The sequence below is a fragment of the Raphanus sativus genome, chromosome 3 (genome assembly GCF_000801105.2).
Source record: "Raphanus sativus cultivar WK10039 chromosome 3, ASM80110v3, whole genome shotgun sequence".
In the NCBI taxonomy this organism is placed as follows: Eukaryota; Viridiplantae; Streptophyta; class Magnoliopsida; order Brassicales; family Brassicaceae; genus Raphanus; species Raphanus sativus.
In genome coordinates this window covers 21,998,498-22,017,731 of record NC_079513.1, presented here as the reverse complement: position 1 = coordinate 22,017,731, position 19,234 = coordinate 21,998,498, and the positions used below count along the sequence as shown (strand labels likewise).

The 19,234-nt window shown below is 36.9% G+C and overlaps 3 protein-coding genes across 4 annotated transcripts; 1 reads left to right on the top strand and 2 right to left on the bottom strand.

Annotated features, from left to right (window-relative positions):
- Positions 1–366: 366 nt before the first annotated feature.
- On the top strand, positions 367–2,043 carry LOC108845491 (mitogen-activated protein kinase kinase kinase 18-like). Its single transcript, XM_018618695.2, has one exon. It carries the CDS (start codon positions 567–569, stop codon positions 1,959–1,961), a length of 1,395 nt encoding a protein of 464 aa, XP_018474197.2. The 5' UTR covers positions 367–566; the 3' UTR covers positions 1,962–2,043.
- Positions 2,044–10,231: 8,188 nt separating this feature from the next.
- LOC108848112 (dihydrolipoyllysine-residue succinyltransferase component of 2-oxoglutarate dehydrogenase complex 1, mitochondrial) lies at positions 10,232–13,795 on the bottom strand. Its single transcript, XM_018621530.2, has 15 exons — positions 13,644–13,795; positions 13,350–13,421; positions 13,180–13,254; positions 12,897–12,951; positions 12,757–12,775; positions 12,591–12,661; positions 12,299–12,373; positions 12,136–12,191; positions 11,989–12,033; positions 11,645–11,902; positions 11,459–11,553; positions 11,286–11,376; positions 11,080–11,190; positions 10,768–10,962; positions 10,232–10,664 (listed from the first exon to the last, which is right to left on the bottom strand). Exons 2-15 carry the CDS (start codon positions 13,407–13,409, stop codon positions 10,473–10,475), a joined length of 1,398 nt encoding a protein of 465 aa, XP_018477032.1. The 5' UTR covers positions 13,410–13,421; positions 13,644–13,795; the 3' UTR covers positions 10,232–10,472.
- A 982-nt stretch (positions 13,796–14,777) lies between these two features.
- LOC108846127 (uncharacterized) lies at positions 14,778–19,186 on the bottom strand. Of its 2 annotated transcripts, none has more exons than XM_018619339.2 (14): positions 18,940–19,186; positions 18,615–18,655; positions 17,961–18,140; positions 17,738–17,835; positions 17,323–17,516; positions 17,062–17,243; positions 16,629–16,973; positions 16,483–16,547; positions 16,222–16,270; positions 15,982–16,117; positions 15,788–15,872; positions 15,654–15,723; positions 15,380–15,520; positions 14,778–15,177 (listed from the first exon to the last, which is right to left on the bottom strand). In XM_018619339.2, exons 1-14 carry the CDS (start codon positions 19,040–19,042, stop codon positions 14,959–14,961), a joined length of 1,908 nt encoding a protein of 635 aa, XP_018474841.1. In that variant the 5' UTR covers positions 19,043–19,186; the 3' UTR covers positions 14,778–14,958. The 2 variants fall into 2 exon arrangements, with proteins under 2 accessions (XP_018474841.1, XP_018474842.1); XM_018619340.2 differs by having other exon boundaries at positions 18,615–18,652; positions 18,940–19,185.
- Between the last annotated feature and the right edge of the window lie 48 nt (positions 19,187–19,234).

Genomic DNA, 19,234 nt, shown 5'->3' with positions numbered 1-19,234 from the left:
CACCAACCGAAAACAGTTTAACATTTCTTCATGACTTTTCTTTGACGTGAAAATAAACAAATAATAATCAAAAGACCAACGTAAATGGGAATTTGATCTGGATCTTTGTTAAAATGTCTGTTAATATATTCACGAACATGATTAAGTCATGGTTCCTAATGGAGGAACTAATTACCAATGATCAAGTCATATTTTATTCCTTATTAACAGAAATCTCATATTGAATTCCAACTCAAACGGCTGTATCAGATCTAAGATAACAATAATCTAAAATTAAAAGTGGAAGATAAGGTAAAGTTTTGATGCTTAATAATTGGAGGATAAGAATAAAAATTAAAAGAATGTAATTAATCGCTGTTCAAGACTTTGAATTAAGACACCAACTAAAACCCCATGCCGAAGTCATATACATTCACACATACATACGATATCTGATGTGAGTTATGTTGTGTGATGAGTGTCTATATATAAACAATCACATCATATCTCTTTGCTTAAACATTTAAAACCTCTCTCTCTCTCTCCTCTGTTTTTCTTTCTCCTCTGTTTTTTCTTCCTCCGCTCCAATGGAGGAACAAAACTGGATAAGGGGACCAACCATTGGCCGGGGCTCAACCGCCACTGTCTCACTAGCAATCACAAACTCCGGTGAATTCTTCGCCGTCAAGTCCGCTGAGCTTTCTTCATCGGCGGTTTTGCAGAGAGAGCAAACGATCTTGTCGAATTTGAGCTCTCCTTACGTAGTAAAGTACATTGGTTCTAACACGACGACGGAGAACAACAAACAGATGTATAATCTCTTGATGGAGTATGTTCCCGGCGGGAGCATTCGCGATTTGATCAAGACATCCGGCGGGAAGTTGCCGGAGCCGGAGATAAGATCTTACACGCGGCAGATTCTGAGGGGGTTGATGTATCTTCACGAACGAGGAATCGTTCATTGCGATTTGAAGAGCGAGAATGTTATGATCGGAGGAGAAACAGCGAAGATCGCCGATTTGGGCTGCGCTAAAATGGCGGGAAACGGGAGTTTGGAGTTTTCCGGTACACCGGCGTTTATGTCGCCGGAGGTGGCGCGTGGTGAAGAGCAGGGGTTTCCGGCTGACGTGTGGGCTTTGGGGTGTATGGTGATAGAGATGGCTACGGGTTTAAGTCCTTGGCCGGAGCTAAACGACGTCGTCGCCGCGATTTACAAGATTGGGTTCACCGGAGAGTCGCCGGAGATTCCAGAGGTTTTGTCGGAGAAAGGTAGAGACTTTCTGAGGAAGTGTCTGATAAGAGATCCGAAACAGAGATGGGCTGTTGAAGAGTTGCTTCAACATCCGTTTCTTGACGAAGGAGACAAAACTCAAACTCAGTTTGGTCGTTGTCTGAAGAATTATTCTCCTAGTACTGTTTTGGATCAAGGTTTTTGGGATTCATGTGAATCCTCGAGAAGTCAGTTCATTCAAGCGGATCACGAAGACACATTTGCAAATTCTTCACCGGTTGATAGAATCAAAAAACTCGTCGGAGATGAGAACTCCGGCGAACCGGAGTGGATTACGGCGGAGGATGGTTGGATTGAAGTTAGAGGCAACGGAGAGATAGAGAAACGTAACGAACAAGAAGAAGATGAGAGTTGCGTTGAAGCAACGTCATCGGAGGAAGACGAAGTGGGAGGATTTGAGAATTGGATCTGGGATCAAGAAGACAGCTTGTTCTTGGAATATTCTTTTACCGAGAACAACATTTTTTATTTTTACTATCATGACCTCTTTCATGAGAATAATATAATTATATATTATGATCATCTTGAAGATGGGTTTGTACACATTGATGATTTTTTTCTTGATGATAATACTAAGATTCCTTTCTTTAATCACATTACAATAACTATACAAGTTAGTATATCTAATTCGATACCATTTGATAGTTTACACCAAAAACTTTTTTTTTTTTTTGAACACCAAATATTATAAAAACTCCCAATCAAACTAGTTGGGGTTGAAAGAGTGCACAGCCGATTTGGCCAAAGAGTCTGCCATACAGTTCAAGTTGCGCGAGATGAAAACAAAAGAAATACACAAGAAACTAGAAGATAGAGCCTCAATGTCTCGAATGATTCCGTAGAGGTCAGTCGAGTGATACTTTGAGGAGATGGCAGTGATAAGTGCCTCACAATCTGATTTTATACAGATTTTAGAAAATCCAGCTGCTGAAGCTTGGAAGAGGGCTGACCGTATAGCAAGAGCTTCTGCTATGAGCGTCGAGGAGACGTGTTCAAAGACTCGAGAACCCTGTAGGAGAGTGGTGCCATCAGCGTTCAAAACACACCAGCCGCATCCTGCTCTGTTCGTCGTCGCCATCCAAGCTGCGTTCGTATGGCAAGAGAAAGCTGCGTCTGTTCGTTGGTGCAGGGGAACTTGCATAGTAGTCCTCGTTTGAAGCATTGGAGTCTGTGGCTGAGCTAAGCTCCGCACGAGCGCTTTGGATATAACATCCTCAGGACTGAAAACTCTGTTTACACCAAAAACTATACTTGCAATTTTGTAGACAATAAAATGTTCTGTTTATGTATTTAGAACACAGGCTTGAAAAAGGAGATTATGTCAACACTTATGACTTGTCATCGCGTATTGACTACTCATTTGTTGCATGATTTGGTTCCACATTGAGCTCTCCTTAGTCTTTACATATTCAAGTAGATTATATTTAAAACAATGTCAACTACATGATGATTCCATATTACTTTTTCTGCTAAGATGATTCCATACCCCTAAATATTACGGTTGGTGTTTAGAAATTAACATTATGTTGGTGGTATAGTTTTGTTTTTCTAGACATACCTAATAGTTGTTAAAAAATTGACGAATAGATGATGCATTTAACCTATTATCAATATAACAGTGAGTTACATATTTTTTTAGAATGAGTTGAAGGCGTTGGGATTATTGGTGGGGAAGAAGCAATAAATTGGGGTTTATCCGGACCAATGTTACGCGCATCCGGAATACCATGGGATTTTCGTAAAGTTGATCGTTATGAGTCTTACGATGAATTTGAATGAGAAATTCAGTGGCAAAAACAAGGAAATTCATTAACTCGTTATTTAGTACGACTTAACGAAATGACAGAATCCATCAAAATTATTCAACAGGCTCTGGAAGGACTTTCGGGGGGTCCCTAAAAATAATTTTGTTTATGTGCCATGTTTTCTAAATTAGATTATAAATTATATCAGCCAATTTATTATAAGCTAATGTCATAAAATCATCAAAATAAAAATATATTTTAAAAATAATAATTCTTATATTTTTTTGTTGTTATCTAAAATTAATATTTTTATTATAAAACATTACGATACAAAAAAAAAATTAAATATTAATCAATCAAAAATATTTGTATAAATAATTTCAAATATAAGTGCCTCTAAAAGTTTATCACAATAATAAATAGAATTTTAGGTATTTAAATTATTATATTTTTAAACGAATTTGATATAAATAATATTAGATTATATTTATATTACCTAATTGAGTAAAAATTAATATAATAAATTATCAAAACAAAAAATACTTTAAAATAATATAATACATATACATATATTTTTGTTAGATGGAAAATAATATTTTATATTATAAAAGATTAAGACATAAAAAATTTTATAATTAAATATTAATCAATAATAAATAATTTGTTTTTGTCATATTTTCCTTGATTTTAAGAGTTTTTATTATATAATTAAAAATAATTTAATATTAATAATATTAAATTATAAATTATATTATCTAGCTGATTATAAAATAATATGATAAACTAATCAAAATAAAAAATATAGTTTGAAAAGAATAAAATAATTATTATATATCTGTATATTGTTGTTATCTGGAAATAATATTTTTATTATAAAAAATTAAGATATAGAACAATTTATTATTAAATATTAATCAATCAAAAATATTTGTATAAAATATTTTCTGATATATTTCTAATATATAAGTTCTTTTAAAAGTTTATCACAATAATAAACATATATATTTTGATGAGATATTTTATCATATATATATATATATAAATTAATAATTATTCGTCAGAATATTATTCCCGCATATGCGGGAAAAATACCTAGTTATCAATATAACAGTGAGTTACAAATTCAACACCTACGGCCATTAACTGTTGTAGTTTGATTCATGTTCGGATATACATAAATTATAAATTGTTCTAAGAAATTAAAATAAATGATAAAGGTATATATGTATTATCTGTTAGACCACTTAACTTAAAGTTAGAACTTAGAAGTAATTACATGTGAAAGTACTAGACAATCTGTAAGCTCCCAGTAATTTGTATAATTGTATAACCTTTTATAGAAATAATTATACGCTAATTCACTTAAGTTCTTAGATTTTTAAGCTTTGAAAGGTGGTATTAAACAGGGGAAAGTTGTCGTCGGGTTGATGTGTTTCTGGTAAGGAAGTTAAGTACGGAAACCACTCTACATAATGAAATTGACTTTATACTAAGTCAAATTATTTTAGTTGGTCTAACATTTATCAATTATTTTCATAGTATTATAATATTCATTTCGTGTTTACCAAAACCACAATGGAGTTCCATTCAAATGTGAAAGCACAAGACTTTTCTGGGGTCTTAACCAAAGTTCTACACACTAATCAAAGTCTGGTATTCCTTGACCAGGTTCATTCAGGTTGACTTTTATTTCTGTTATCTATGTGATGCCTTTCATTAGTTTTTTTTTTTTTTTTTTTTTTTTTTTTGTCAGCTGCCCATCTTCATTAGATCAAGTGGTAGTTAGACGAGCCGATTCTCCGGGGAGCATCTCCGTCTGACCGGGTCTGATCTATGTGGGAAAAGATAAAGCCTCTTCTTCTAGCTTCTTTCGCTAAAGCGTCTGTCCTTCCATTACGGTTTCGTGGAATATGAGACACCCTCACATCCACAAAAACCTCTTGAAGACTCCGGAATAGCTCGATCTCTGTCGCGAAAGCAGGCCACTCGTCCGGGTTTGTAACAATATCTACTAGGTCCATGCAATCAGTCTCGAACCTTATCATGGGCATCCTCATGTGGCTCATACATGAGACTGCCCAGAGTAGCCCTTCCATCTCAGCGTGTAACGCCGAGAGGCTCCTTGTACATGCCCGTAGTCCGAAGAATTCCAGGCCCCGTTGATCCTTGAAACTCCACCCTAGGCCACTAACGCTACCATTATCTATCCATGAAGCATCGATTTGGCAGGTAGGGGTTCGGGGTATCCAAGGATGCACTGTCTCCACTTCCGTAATATGTGGATCGTCGAGATCCACTTCTTCTTCCTCTTTTTCGTTTGCCTTCCTCCAACATTCTGCCTCAAGTGACGCATGTTGAAGAGTGTCCATCGGGGAGACGACTTTCCCATTAAAGAGTTTGTCGTTCCTCGCCTTCCAAATGTACCAACAGATCCAAGGGAAGGTGTCGAATTGTGGTCTCTGGGGAGCCACTTCTTTTCTCTTCCAAAACAGAAAGTTCATGTTTTGGTATATAGATGTACTCGGGAAGTAACCCGGAAGGGACGGATAGTCCGATAGAGCCCAAACCTGCAGGGCCGGGGGGCATTCAAATAAAAGATGGTTAATCGACTCCACTGGAGCAGCACATCTAGGACAACTCCTATCGGTACCCAGGTGTCTATAAGTGAGCCTCTCTGCTGTTGCCACACAGCCTGAGATAGCCTGCCACAAAAAGTGCTTCATCTTGCTCGGAGCCTTTATCTTCCACACCTGACTTTGGAGCTGTGTGAAGCTTGGTTCACGCACCCCTCCATGTGTAAGGCTCCGTTTAGTTGATTGTAGTAGGTCATATCCGGTTTTAACTGAATATACGCCTGATTTTGTATGGTTCCAAACGTACCCATCCGGGGTCAGGGAGCGAGAGGGTTTTAGCCCAAGTATCAAGGGGATATCTTCTGGGTGAAAGAATTCCCGTAACAATTGTATATCCCACTCCTTGGTATCAGTCTTAATAAAAGACTGAACAAGAAGTTGGGGGAGTCTGTAGACAATATGCTCTGCGGGTCTAGGTGGACGAGCCACCAAGTCTGGGATCCAAGGCTCACTCCATACTCTCGTATCACCACCCGATCCAATTGTCTTCCGTAATCCCGATATAAGAAGGGGTTTCGCTGCCATGATACTACGCCATCCGTATGATGGTGAGTACATGCGTCGATCTTCTAGTGGAGAGGTATGATTGTAGTATCTTCCTTTTAAAACGCGTGCCAGTAAAGAGTTCGGGTAATGAATGAGTCTTCATAATTGTTTCGCAAGAAGTGCTATGTTAACATCATGAAGATCTCGAAAACCTAATCCTCCCAAATCTTTGGGAGTACAGATCTCGTCCCACGATATCCAATGCAAGCCTCTGCTGTTTTGGTTCGAGCTCCACCAGAAATTTGAAGTTGTACTTTTTAGCTTATCAATTATGCCTTGTGGGAGCAGAAAGCTCGACATAACATATGTCGGGACTGCTTGGGCCACCGATTTTATCTGGACTTCTTTTCCTCCCTTCGAGAGTAGTCTCGATGACCAGTTGTTAACCCGACCATTGAATCGATCTTGTACGAAGGAGAACACTTTCATCTTTGAACCACAAATTTGTTCAGGAAGGCCAAGGTACATTCCCATGCCTCCTTCGGAAGAAAATCCGAGTACTTCTTTTATATCTCTCTTCCGGGAATGCTCCACTCGGTTTCCAAAAAACATCGACGATTTTGATGCATTTAGTCTCTGTCCTGAGGCTTTCCCATATATGTCTAAAATGTCCATGATCTCTTTGCATTGGCTTAGTTCTGCCTTACAAAAGAAAAGACTGTCATCTGCAAAAAGAAGGTGAGAGATCCTCGGGCTGGCCCCAGAAACACGGAGGCCGACAATCTTCTTCTCCTCTTCGGCTCCATTAAGGAGTGAGATCAGCGATTCCGTACACAGGATAAACAAAAAGGGGGAGAGAGGATCTCCTTGTCTCAATCCTCTCATTGGTAGGATTCGTCCTCTAGGTTGGCCATTGATTAAGACTTGATATGAGACTGACGTGACACAACACATAATGAGGTCAACCAGTCTTGGATCAAAACCCATCTTTAGCATAAGCGCTGCTATAAAGCTCCATTCCACTCTATCGTAAGCTTTACTCATGTCTGTTTTAATGGCCATAAATTCTTCTCTACATCTCTGATTCGTCCTTAAAGCGTGGAAATTCTCTTGGGCTATTAGGATATTATCAGTAATCAAGCGTTTAGCTACAAAGGCAGATTGTGTCTCTGAGATCAAGCGCGGAATAACTCGCTTCAGTCTCTTGCAAAGTAGCTTAGATATAATCTTATAGCTGACATTGCATAGACTAATGGGTCGAAACTCTGTCATGTCCCGAGGTTTCTTCTTTTTCGGAATGAGGCAGATGTTAGTTTGGTTTAGGGCTGGGTCGAAACTGCCTGTGGCGAAGAAGTCTTGTACAAGTTTGATAATGTCTTGACGCATCTCCTGCCAAAATTTCTGAAACAATTTACTAGTCATGCGATCCGGTCCGGGTGCTTTATCCGGGTTAATGTCAAAAAGAGCTTTCCTAATCTCTTGTTCCGACGGTTCTTCTAAGAGTAACCTATTGTCGGCTTGGGAGACTTTTTCCGAGATGAAGCGAAGGGAATTGTCTAGCTCCGTTGGTGAAGAAGTAGAGAAAAGATCTCGAAAGTATTGAACAGCTACGTTTTCCACCTCGATTTCCTTCTCTACTATCTTCCCGTGCTTGTCTTTTATACTGATGATCCGGTTTTGAGCTCTTCGTTGCTTTGTAATGCCATGATGGAATTTGGTGTTTCTATCCCCGAATTTGTGCCACTGGTCTCTACTCTTTTGTTCCCAATAAGAGTTCTCCTCTTTAAAGGCCATGATTAATTGTCTTTTTAGCTCTTCCAGCTCTTCTGTCGTAGAATTTTCATCATCTTGAGCAAGATCAATCTTTCTTTTTAATTCTTCGATCAAAACAGCAGAGTCGTCTAAAGTCGTCTGTCGTTCAAAAGAAAAAAGAACCAAAGTCGTCTAAAGTCAGCTTTTTCTGGTTTCATTTATATGTTCGAAAAAGCAGTTTGTTCTTTCATAACTTGTCTTTTAGTTAAATAAGGTGTATACACAGTTCTCAAACCAATATTTTCCAGTTCTAATAATGTATCGAATAACCAAAAACTCTTAGTTCAACCTTGTTAATCTGATTTAAAATATATTGCTTTAAATTATTGATGCCTAGATGTAAATCTATTTTGAAAATTGATCGCCAAATGTTCATGAGGTCCTCTATTCACAACATATTCTACGATAGAAAACATTTTGCTATCTTAATTCTCAAATCAAAAGATATAGTCCTTCAAAAAGAAATCAAAGATATAAACTGAAAAGTAATCAGACATTCGAATTTCGATGCCTAAAGAAAAGTAGGTCTAACCGACTTAAGTATCTTAATGTCCAAAAGGTTGATGGTGATGGTGAATTTTACATTTTTACCAAAAAAAAAGGTTGATGGTGAATCGGTGATGAAAGGATGACTCTATGTCGATGTCAAATGACCTCATGCATTAAAGTCAAAAGTCTCAAACCATATAAAACGTTTTATGGTAAAAAGGTTTGGTGACATTAGTAATCAATAAAACAAGCTTATCAATGATAAGTTACGTATACTTCTTGCCATAATTCGACCAACTGATCACATAATATCGTAATTGCTAAAATTTCACTGTTTGAGCTACTTGGATTTGCATGGAATATTATTAATGTATTGTTGAATTTATGTGATTAGCTTTTTCAACTACTGTATTCACATCATCATTGTAGACTTATTATGATTGATGATTAGTTTAAGATTTCGAACCAATAAATCTGATTCAAATTTAAACAGTATCGTCAACTGCTTTTATCATTGAACACTGTAAGTTTCACCGTTTCCTTGACGCTTTTGCCTTTTGGAAATTATATTATTTTATCAATTACACAAACAACTTCAACGAGGACATTACTTTCTCAAATTCATTAAAAATTGTATTACAGAAGACACCAACATTATTTTTCAAAACAATCTGGAGCCATTGTACAAGACTTATATAGAACAAAAAAGGTGGAAGTGTTGTCGTTGGCACACACTCACTACACCATAATCATCTTTAAAATAAAAAAGTAGTTTTGCTCATTTTCATGTATTCCACTTGGATTGCATGAGCAATGTCTATAGACCCTAAACCCTTATCCATTTCAACAACTCGATACCCATATCTTTGCATATTATTATATGAACAGAAGTTAATACTTCCAAAAGAGAATGGCAAGCTTTCTTCCTAAGGAACCTCTATGTTTGATTTTCTGTTTTCTTGTGTTGATATATTTAAATGTATCATGTCTGTCATTGGCTCACACGCAAGACTCCAACGAACCGTTATTGGTACAAGTGTGTTTGGCTTAACGAAATATCCTAATATATAAATATTAATGGCTTATGACGTAGGTCGAAATGTTTTTTTCTTGTATGCAAAGATGGCAATAATACAATCCAATAGACTATATTTGATATTATAAAATATAGCTGAGAAATCAAACTTCAGCCACTGCAATCTTGATCACTGATTCACTGTTTAGAATTCAAGTCCACAAAACTTGATAGATCGTATATTTGATATTATAAAATATAGCTGAGAAATCAAACTTCAGCCACTGCAAACTGGATATCAAGAAGTTATGTTGGACGTTGGATTTAGTTTATACTGTTTTATCGTTTTTCATGAACCAATTGTATTTACCTAAGCTGAAAACATTGCAACAAAAAAACTATTTGAAATATAGGGCTGACCCTAAGTATAGGCCCATGTACTAGAATGATAAAAAGGCACTCATTCAACTTTGCAAGTAGTGGAGCAGACACTCTCAAACACTAAATGTGTCCAAGTTGTCTCACGATGATCCGTGACGACCAAAACAGGAGGAGCTTTCAAGGTTGAAGTCCGTGTAAGAATTAGGCCTCGGTGGTTACCGAAGAGTGCCATTCCAAATTGCCAAAGGAGTTGACCAATCAGAATCACAAAATTTATGTCATTGTCCTAAATTTAAGTGGTAGCACTGAGAACCTCTCAGTGATAACATTTTGTTCAAACTGGATATGAACGTTTTGGAGAAGTTTGCACCACTCCATAACGAATACGAAAATGAAAATCTTTAACCCAATAAAAATCAGTGGCCTTATTTTAAATCAAAATTGTAACATTTTGTTCAAACTGTATATTTAAATGAAACAAAACTCAATAATCCGATGCTTTCTCAGCACGGCAGAAACTCTTGGAACTATCAAGAAATCCAAAAAAGAAGTTTAGTTTTTTATCTCTCATATCGGTAAAGGAAACAAAGACGAAAGAGACTTGTGATCACACTTCTGTCTTCCCCGAATCTTTTCTTTCTTCATATGTCGAGAAGAAGCCTCTGAGGATCTTCCACAACATCCTTAATACGGCGCAAGAAATACACAGCCTCTCTTCCATCAATCAGCCTATGATCATATGTCAGCGCAACATACATCATCGGCCTCGGTACCACGCTTCCTCCCACAACCATTGGTCGTTGCACGATTGAATGCATTCCAAGTATAGCAGACTACAAAATAACACATTTTTTTCACTGGCGTTAGTAAAGGGAACAAAAGAACCTTTCCATTGTTCAGTTTTTTTCTTAGTACGGTGAGAGGATCAAACCGAACCTGAGGAGGGTTGATGATAGGAGTGCTAATGAGACTTCCATAGACACCACCATTAGAAACTGTGAATGACCCTCCAGCCATCTCGTCGATCGATATGGTTCCTTCGTTAGCCTTCTTGGCTAGAGAGTTTATCGTTTTCTCAATGTCAGCAAAGTTCATCTTGTCAGCACCCCTGATGACTGGAACCACAAGACCCTGTAAATTTATACAAAAGAGTCAATCACTACTACCTCAAAAGTCAAAAGCTTAAGATGCTATTACATAATTCGATGTTTGGATCTCTCTATGATGAGATTAAATGCGGAAACATACCTTAGATGTACCAACGGCAATACTGATGTCTACATAGTCTCTGTAAATGATATCATCCCCATCGATGACTGCATTTACTACAGGTTGGTGCTGGAGGGCACTAACAGCAGCCTGAAACAAAAACAGTTTTAAAAGAAAGATCACTTTATCTATGTGGAGTTCTGATACGTTAATTAGTTCGGGAAGAAACTTCTTTTCAAGCCTACTTTGATGAAACCAGACATAAGCCCCAACTTCACTCCGTGCTTCTCGAAGAATGCATCCTTGTATTGAGACCGTAGCTTCATCAGATTGGTCCTACGTGAGAAAGGAAACTTAAGTTGGTGAAACTAAAAGTTTGCATAATGATAAGAGACATGAATATTGGTTATTAACTCACATATCAACTTCATTGAAAGTTGTAAGCAGCGCAAAAGTGTTTTGGGAGTCTTTCAACCTAGTCGCCACACGCTTGCGAAGTCTTGTCATCGGAACCTGAAATTTTTGTAAAATAGCGTTTTTCTCAAGGGAAAAGGAAGAGATAATGTTATACACAAGTGAAGACTAAATGACACAGTTTGCATACCCGTCTTTCCCTATCCTTGGGAGGAAGCTGCGGCTCTTTCGCTGACTGTTTAGTCGGCGGTGGAGGTGATGGTGTTTTCGGCTTCTCCGCAACTTTACTACTATCAACTTTGGGCTCATCGGCAGGAGGAGAAGGCTTGGCTGCAGGTTTCTCTTCTGTCTTTTCTGAAGGTGCAACATGAGAGACAGCATCCGCAGACGTTGAAATGATAGCAACCTTGTTTCCTGGTTCTACAGTATCTCCTTCCTTGACAAGAAACTAAATAAAAGGATAAAAGTAATCAGACATGCAGGAGAAGAAGAAACCATAGCCACAGGAACAGTAAAACGATACAAATATTCTACCTCTTGGATCACACCACTTGCTGGGCTAGCAATATCTATTGTCACCTGAAGCACATAGATGAATCAAAGAGAAGCATTAGAAAAGCTACGGAAGACACCTGAAGAGAATCTACAGATGATAAAACGCAAGTAACTGTATGATGATACCTTGTCAGTTTCGATTTGGGCAATAGCCTCATCAGCCTCTACTCTGTCACCAGGTTCTGCGAGCACAACATTAGAAGCATCAAGAATAAAAAAAAGTATTAGATACATACACTACATTCACCAGGAAAGAAAGGACAAGATGATAGTGCAAAGAAAAGCATACTCTTGAGAAAGTTGGCCAGAGTTCCATCAGTGATAGATTCACCCATGTGAGGCACAACAGCTTCAACAACATCCCCTTCAATCACAATATACAAGAAAGTGTCTCAAAAAAAAAGCCTAAAAAATACAAGTTAAAGTAACAGTAGAGACCCAAAAAACCGCAAATGAGCAACACATTTCATAAAAAATCTGAATAAAAAAATAACCAATCTGTGGGTCAAAAAATATCACATGAATTACTGTGAGGTTCCAAAACAGGGGGAAACAAACGTAATAACCAAAGGAATCGTTACCAGCATCAGAAGAAAAAGGCCTGACCCAACTTTTCAGGGTGGTTGTGCCTTGGAAGCTGCTGAGAATAGTCCTACACACATGTAACACATAAATATTTTGTAAAAGAAATGTAGGAGACTTTTAATTATAATGCATGGAACGAAAACCAAAACTGAGGTTCCTAACCTCGAGCAGTCAGGACACCCTGCAAAAAAAAAAAAAAACACAAATATAAGAACGATTGTCAAATAAAATTAGCTTAAACTATCCCCCCCCCCCTCCCCCCAAAAGTAACAATTAACAAGAACAAGGTTTGTAATAGACACCTGGACAAGAACGATGATGGAAGCTATGAGCATGGCTTCCACGAGGCACCAGAGTCTGCACAATGCAAAAATAAGAGTTAAAAATAAATACTGTATACTTGTACAAATGTTCATGGAAGAAAACACAAATCAACAACTGGTTAGAACTACATCATAAGAGGATAATGTGTTCACTTTGGTCAAAAAAAAAAGAAAAGAGGATAATGTGTTCACATGTATATATATAAACATAATTTTCGAATCTGGATACAAATTACAGACGGGAATCAAGAAGGAAACGTACTTGTGTTGATGAAACAGAGTGAAAGCTTTGAGCAGAGGCTGCAACACGAGATGATTGCAGCGATTTTCCCAATCCCTGTTGAAAGAGAGAGATAAATCATATTTCGGAAATGATCTAATCACAAAACATGGACGGATCTAAATGAGAGGTAACAAAAAAGGAAGACAAACCGTAGAAGCAGAAGAAGAGGCTCTACTTGAGGCTCTCCTTAGGACAGCACGCAACATCATCGTACCGAATCACTGTAATAATCAATTAGTTGTCGGTGGGATTTAAACTAATTGTAATAATCGAAAAAAAAACAGACAGATCAAGAAATGAAATGAGAAACTTATTCATCCTAAAGACAATACTTTCTCCCAAAAAAATCAGAAACCAATTATCCCAGATTTGTAAAATGTCCTTTCACGACTTTCAATCAATAATAAAAAAATTGAATCATATAATAGAGATTGAATTCTCACCGGAAGAGGCAGAGATGAAACTTCAAGCGCCGAATGAGAAAGTTAGGGTTTTGCCGAATTGAAGGAGAGATGGGGAGAGGAACAAATAGAGAGAGAGATGACTGGGAAAAAAAGCGGTATGACTTTTCTGAGAAAGCAAGTCGCTAGAATGTGGCAAGTTCACTGGATTCTTACACGTGTCTACCTTCCTTTTTCTGACTAAAACGAATATATTCAAGTAAAAATATCAATATTTTCAGCAGTAAATGTAAAGTATGAACCGGATCTAAGATTTTTTCGAGGAACTGGAAATATTACTTGAAGACCATTTATTTTATTTTTTTTAAAGTTATATTTGAAGACTTTATGTATGTAAAATTCTTTCAATTTTTTTTTTTGAAACGGAGATCGATGTTTCATCAGCCTATCCCAAATTCGATCCTAAGAATAAAAGTTTTAAAATCCTATGAAATTGGAAATTTGACTCAAACATTTGTTTAGTTACATGTAGAATGAGTAATCGTCTCAAGTGTTCTTAGATCAAAAATTTAAAACCCAAATCATAGAATTGGAAATTTCACTTAAAAATCCGGTTTCATTTAGATGTTAGAGCGGTGCAAATTTAAATATTTTCAAAAAAAAAAATTTAAATATTTTCAAAATTTTAGATACAGAACGGTGTGCAGTGGATATGCATATTCAAAATGCAAGATAGATAGGTGCAGATCAACATATTTTTATACTGTGGATTGGTGGATACTCAATTGTATTTTATTTTTGAAAAAGGTTTATAAATATTTTATACTTTTTACATAATTATTATATAGCATATTATTTAGCCTTTGTATATATTAACAACAACAAAATTAATTGAAAATATATAAGAATTCTTATTACGTGCATGTTTCATAAATAGAATGGGTGTGGATGCGGTATTTTTCGTCTGCAGATTAATGCTGCATGTCAAATTTTGTGGATCGGCCAAAGTTTCAGTCCGCTGTAGAAACATGTCAGGTCAAACAGAGCAGGTTTGACCTGTTTGGCTGTTTCCCAAGACTAGTCGCACGTTCAGAAGCTTCCCCCAACAGATTTTTATTCCGACCGATACTTTCTTTCAAACACAAAGATGTTTCACAGAAAAAAAAAATGTTTCACAGAAGACTAAACAATCTTATTCATTTTCATCAGATGTAAGTTCCCATCTGAGAAATGCTTTTGAATGATATAAATATACAATTACCAACAAATTGAGAAATATGACTCAAAACCAGATAAAAAGTAAATAACGAGTATTCAGACAAGAGTCCCATTTTTCAGGGTATATGAGAACTTTTCATCAGAACGACCAGAAAACAGCTGGAGCAGGCTCGAAACTTTTCTGTTCAGTTTCTGATGGAACTCTTTTCTGGTTTCCTTCTTTACCACGGAATATGAAACTGAGCCTCTTGAACCGCTGTTTTGTTCCGTTCCCACCTGATAGCGAGTTCTCTGTTTGCTTCATTGTTCTCAAAACTCTTTCTGGGCGTAACAACATTGCTTCCACGGTTTCATACACCTATCAATATCAAATAAAAACAAACCCAAAGCTTAGTATGATTATTGATCATGGTTGTTCATATATTCATGGCCTAATTACTTTTGTCATTTGTTAAAAACATTCTTAATTCTACTGAATTGATACCTGCATAAATATTTTGAGACTTTGAAATCACCAATACGAGGTTTTAAATATGTGCATTCAAAGTTATAGTACGTACCTGGCAGAGATCATCAAGCTTATCAGTACATGCGCCTCCCTCGCAAATGGCCACTACATAATCCTTGCACTCGAAGAATAGCTTTGACAAGTCATCGTTTGTGGATATTACTGGCTCCACCATCACAAATCCTAGTGCAACCTGTATACATTTTTATAAAATTATGCATATAATTAGTCCAAGACTCTTCTTCTAGACAAGGGCTGCACTGGGACATTTACACATACAGTAAATAAAATAAAGGATGTTATGCGATTTGATGGGGAAAACTTACAAGAGAAACAAACAGCTGCTCGAAAAGTTCAGCAGCTGGAATGTCTTCCAAAGAATTCAAGATTCCTTCCCTGTTAATAAGTTTTAATGAGCAACGGGCAAAGAACTCCATGAAGTGATATTATTAGCACTTACACAGCTAAGTCTTCATCAAAGAGAGGAGTTTGTTTAACAGCAGGCAGTGGTTTAGCTGTTTCCCACAGCTCTCGCCATAAGTTACCTGATAATATAACAAGAACGGTTGCAAAAGAAAGTTGAGACCAAGACTTGAAAGACTACTACTATTATGTTTTTAACACACAAGGCAAAACGGTGGAAAAAGGTAGAACCTGCTTTTCGCATACGGATACTTAATTGACCTCTCGGAGGAGAAGAGTCATCTCCAGAAGAGGTATCATTCTCAGTCCAGTCTGGAGGAGAGTGCCATCTCACAAAATCTTCCAACGTACATCCAGGGTTTGCTGCCTATCATATATAGATATATACAAAATCAAAAATTCATATCAGCAGCCCCCTTTTATGAAACCTATACACCAACCATCACATCAATAAGATTTGATTATTCACACCTTGAAAGCCTGCATGTCAGACAAGAGCTGAGAACATCCAGCTCCCATGCTGAAACCATAAGAAAGACAACAATCCAATTTAACAAGAACATTGAATAATGTCTGAAAACTTAATGAATGAAATAGTAAACCAATTCATTCAAAAAAAAAATATTAAACCAAGTAAAATGTCTATTTTTAAGTTTTAAAACCCATAGAAAGGATATTGCTATGGCATATGGATTTCAAATAAAGCTACATGGAGTATTAAGTTACACTCACCTCCCTGTCCTCAATACTAGTTCCTCTGTTTCTTTAATAAGATCTTCTGTCAAGAGAGGACCATCCTACATATAAAAACACTAGGACTTAAGAGATCAAGAAGGTAGCAACAGTTGGTTTTCAACTATGACAGGAAGTTAACTAACCTGCGTTACTGGGGCATACACAGGTTCACCAGTTTCCAACATTATTAAGTTTTCAACTTGGTGGTGAGCCCCTAACCGGAGTACGAGTTCCCCTGTGCTATTTTTAGCAAACAAAAGAGAAACAGGAGAACCCATTTCTTCTGAATTGTCAGACTCCTCATTGGCTGAACTGGCTTGGCTCATTGCAGCATCTAATGCTTCAGAAGCAGCTATGCAGCGCGCTCTCCTGTCAAGACAGCAGTTTATAACCTGTAGCCACTGGTGAAGTAGGCAACTTTTTAAGTCTGGATTCTCGTCCAAAGGTATGCATGGAATGCGTTTCTCTTCATTCCAAAACCTCCTCAACTGCACCACATGTAGATGATTTGAAAGAGGTTATCAACTACTACAAGTGGTGAAGAAGGATGTTTTAAAGCCAACACAATAAACTTACTTCATTAACAACTTTGCACCAGAACAAAGCCATTCTCGTTGGTGTTGTAAAACTTCCAATGACTTCAGCTAGCTTAACAACAAAGCTATCAGGGGGAGCAGCATGAAGATCTTTTGTGAAAGATACTCTGTTGCTAGGAGACCCCAAATCAGAGACAATCATTCTGATGAGGAAGTTACCGTCTGTAAATAAGTTTCCAACATTAAAGTGGAAAAAATAAATAAATAGCAGTAACTTGAATATAGTTTGATGTAAACTTACCAACATTAAACAAGGAGTTTATTAGAGACGCAAGTTTTTTCTCGTCTCCTGAATCAAAACCAAGTTTGTCCTCTTGTTCACCAAGAACCAGTGATTTCACGGCAGAGAGGCTCAAGCCCCCCTTCTCCTTCACTGGTGATGAATTTCCAGACGGTGCAACAAAGTCTTTCATAGTCTTAGCCCCTTTTCCAGCTCTGAAATAAAAGAAGAAGTGATAAGAACATAACGAGAAAGAGCGAGAGATCGCTAAATGCTTCAGTCATAAAGTAGAGAAAAAAAATTGTACACATATACTTCAGCCTTATGGACTATTACATATTCAATCTGAATCTTTTGAGAACTTCTTAATTAGAAACTAAACAAAAAAAAAGAAGCATAAATCTAATATGTGTTAAACTGATCTTATGTTACTCACTTGATGGCTACAGCCAACTGTTTCACAATGGATGCTCGAGGAATACTGTTGACATCAACAGCATTTAGAGTCTCTACCAAGTAGCCAACATCAGATTCCTAGAAATTACCATCAGAGCAAAGATTGAATCATCTAAAGCGGAGAAGAAAACATAATCTTAATTAAAGACAAATGGCAAGGACCGTAGCAGCAAAAGGGATCTGAAAAGGTAGACCATTGATACCTTGGCTTCTTGTTCTTGCTTTGCTTTGAGAATATATAAATTTGCGTCATAAAAAGGAATAGCCATGGTTGAATCCTCAACTTTGTCTTGATCTTGGACTTCTTTCCTCCTCCCAATTCTTAAGTTATTCAGTTTATTTTGCCACTCTTGCTTTTTCCTAATATGTGCAGTTCTCCACCCCTATGCACAACATTTCCAATTAGCAAAACTAAAACAAATTATGTATCTATGGACAATACTCAGTCTTCATGAAATGTGAAAGCGCCAGGAAATTCTGATTTTTTTTGGCTATACAGTTTCAAAAAATGGTTCAAGTAAACTGCTTGTCTTCACATCATCCCAAAATAAAACCAACTATGTTCTGCAAGTTTCTTACCAGAGTGTGCAAGAAAAAGTAAAATAGTTTACTACTTTCAAATCTCAAAATATGAATACATGTCAAATCCCTTGAAATATATAATCTTCACATCATCATCCTTAAGAAAATACATAACTATTATGTTCTGCAATTACCCGGACTAACAAGAAAGTGACTAGATTACTACTTTCCAATACAAAATTTGAAATGCATAATTTTCACATCGTTTTATTCATTTTTCCCAGTTAATAAAATATATATTATATAGCACCAAGATGATTACATAAGTGTCTTACCTTAGAGTAATTCTGATTCCTCGTTGGTTGCTCCTCCTCTTCTTCCAGTTATAGAAAAAAAAAACACTCGAGTTAAGAATGAACATCACCAGAGAAAAAAAACAAGAGTAGAAATAGAATTGAATTTCGACACGAGACAGAACCTAAAAATAGAATTTGACTCAACCAAAAACGAAAAAACAGGAGAAACGGGATGGATACATCAAAGGTCAACAAGAGATAAGCGTCTACGCATCAGTCAAAATTTAGTAAATGGCAATTAGGAAAAATAATAAATATAATAAAAATGAAGCGGAATAACTAAGGGAAGAGGGAAAGAGATTACCTCGTTGGGACTTGAGATCAGTGAAGACGCGCTCCGCTTTAGCCGCCGCGGAACTGAAGGCCGTTCTAGCTTTGGACACGAAGGACGCCTGCGCAGCATCCATTGTGAAGTTGCGTCTTGTCAACGACTCTGCATTGAAAGCTTGAGGAAAATGAGAAGGAGAAGGTGAGAATCGATCAACGAGTAGGGAGGGAAGAAAAAGAGTTTTCAAGGGAAGAAAGCATACGAAGACACTTGTCAATATTTATATGTTTCATTTTGTTTTCTAGGTAGATTAATGTTTTTTTTTTGTTGA

Excerpts from the sequence above, each read along its gene's own strand:
- LOC108845491 (XM_018618695.2), top strand. The coding sequence starts at position 567 with ATGGAGGAACAAAACTGGATAAGGGGACCAACCATTGGCCGGGGCTCA.
- LOC108848112 (XM_018621530.2), bottom strand. The coding sequence starts at position 13,409 with ATGATGTTGCGTGCTGTCCTAAGGAGAGCCTCAAGTAGAGCCTCTTCT. Across the intron at positions 12,374-12,590 it reads GCCTTTTTCTTCTGATGCTG|GGGATGTTGTTGAAGCTGTT; the intron begins GTAACGATTCCT and ends TTGTGATTGAAG. Across the intron at positions 11,554-11,644 it reads CCAAGGATAGGGAAAGACGG|GTTCCGATGACAAGACTTCG; the intron begins GTATGCAAACTG and ends CAAAAATTTCAG.
- LOC108846127 (XM_018619339.2), bottom strand. The coding sequence starts at position 19,042 with ATGGATGCTGCGCAGGCGTCCTTCGTGTCCAAAGCTAGAACGGCCTTC. Across the intron at positions 17,517-17,737 it reads CAGTTGGCTGTAGCCATCAA|AGCTGGAAAAGGGGCTAAGA; the intron begins GTGAGTAACATA and ends CTTTTATTTCAG. Across the intron at positions 16,974-17,061 it reads GGTGCAAAGTTGTTAATGAA|TTGAGGAGGTTTTGGAATGA; the intron begins GTAAGTTTATTG and ends CATGTGGTGCAG.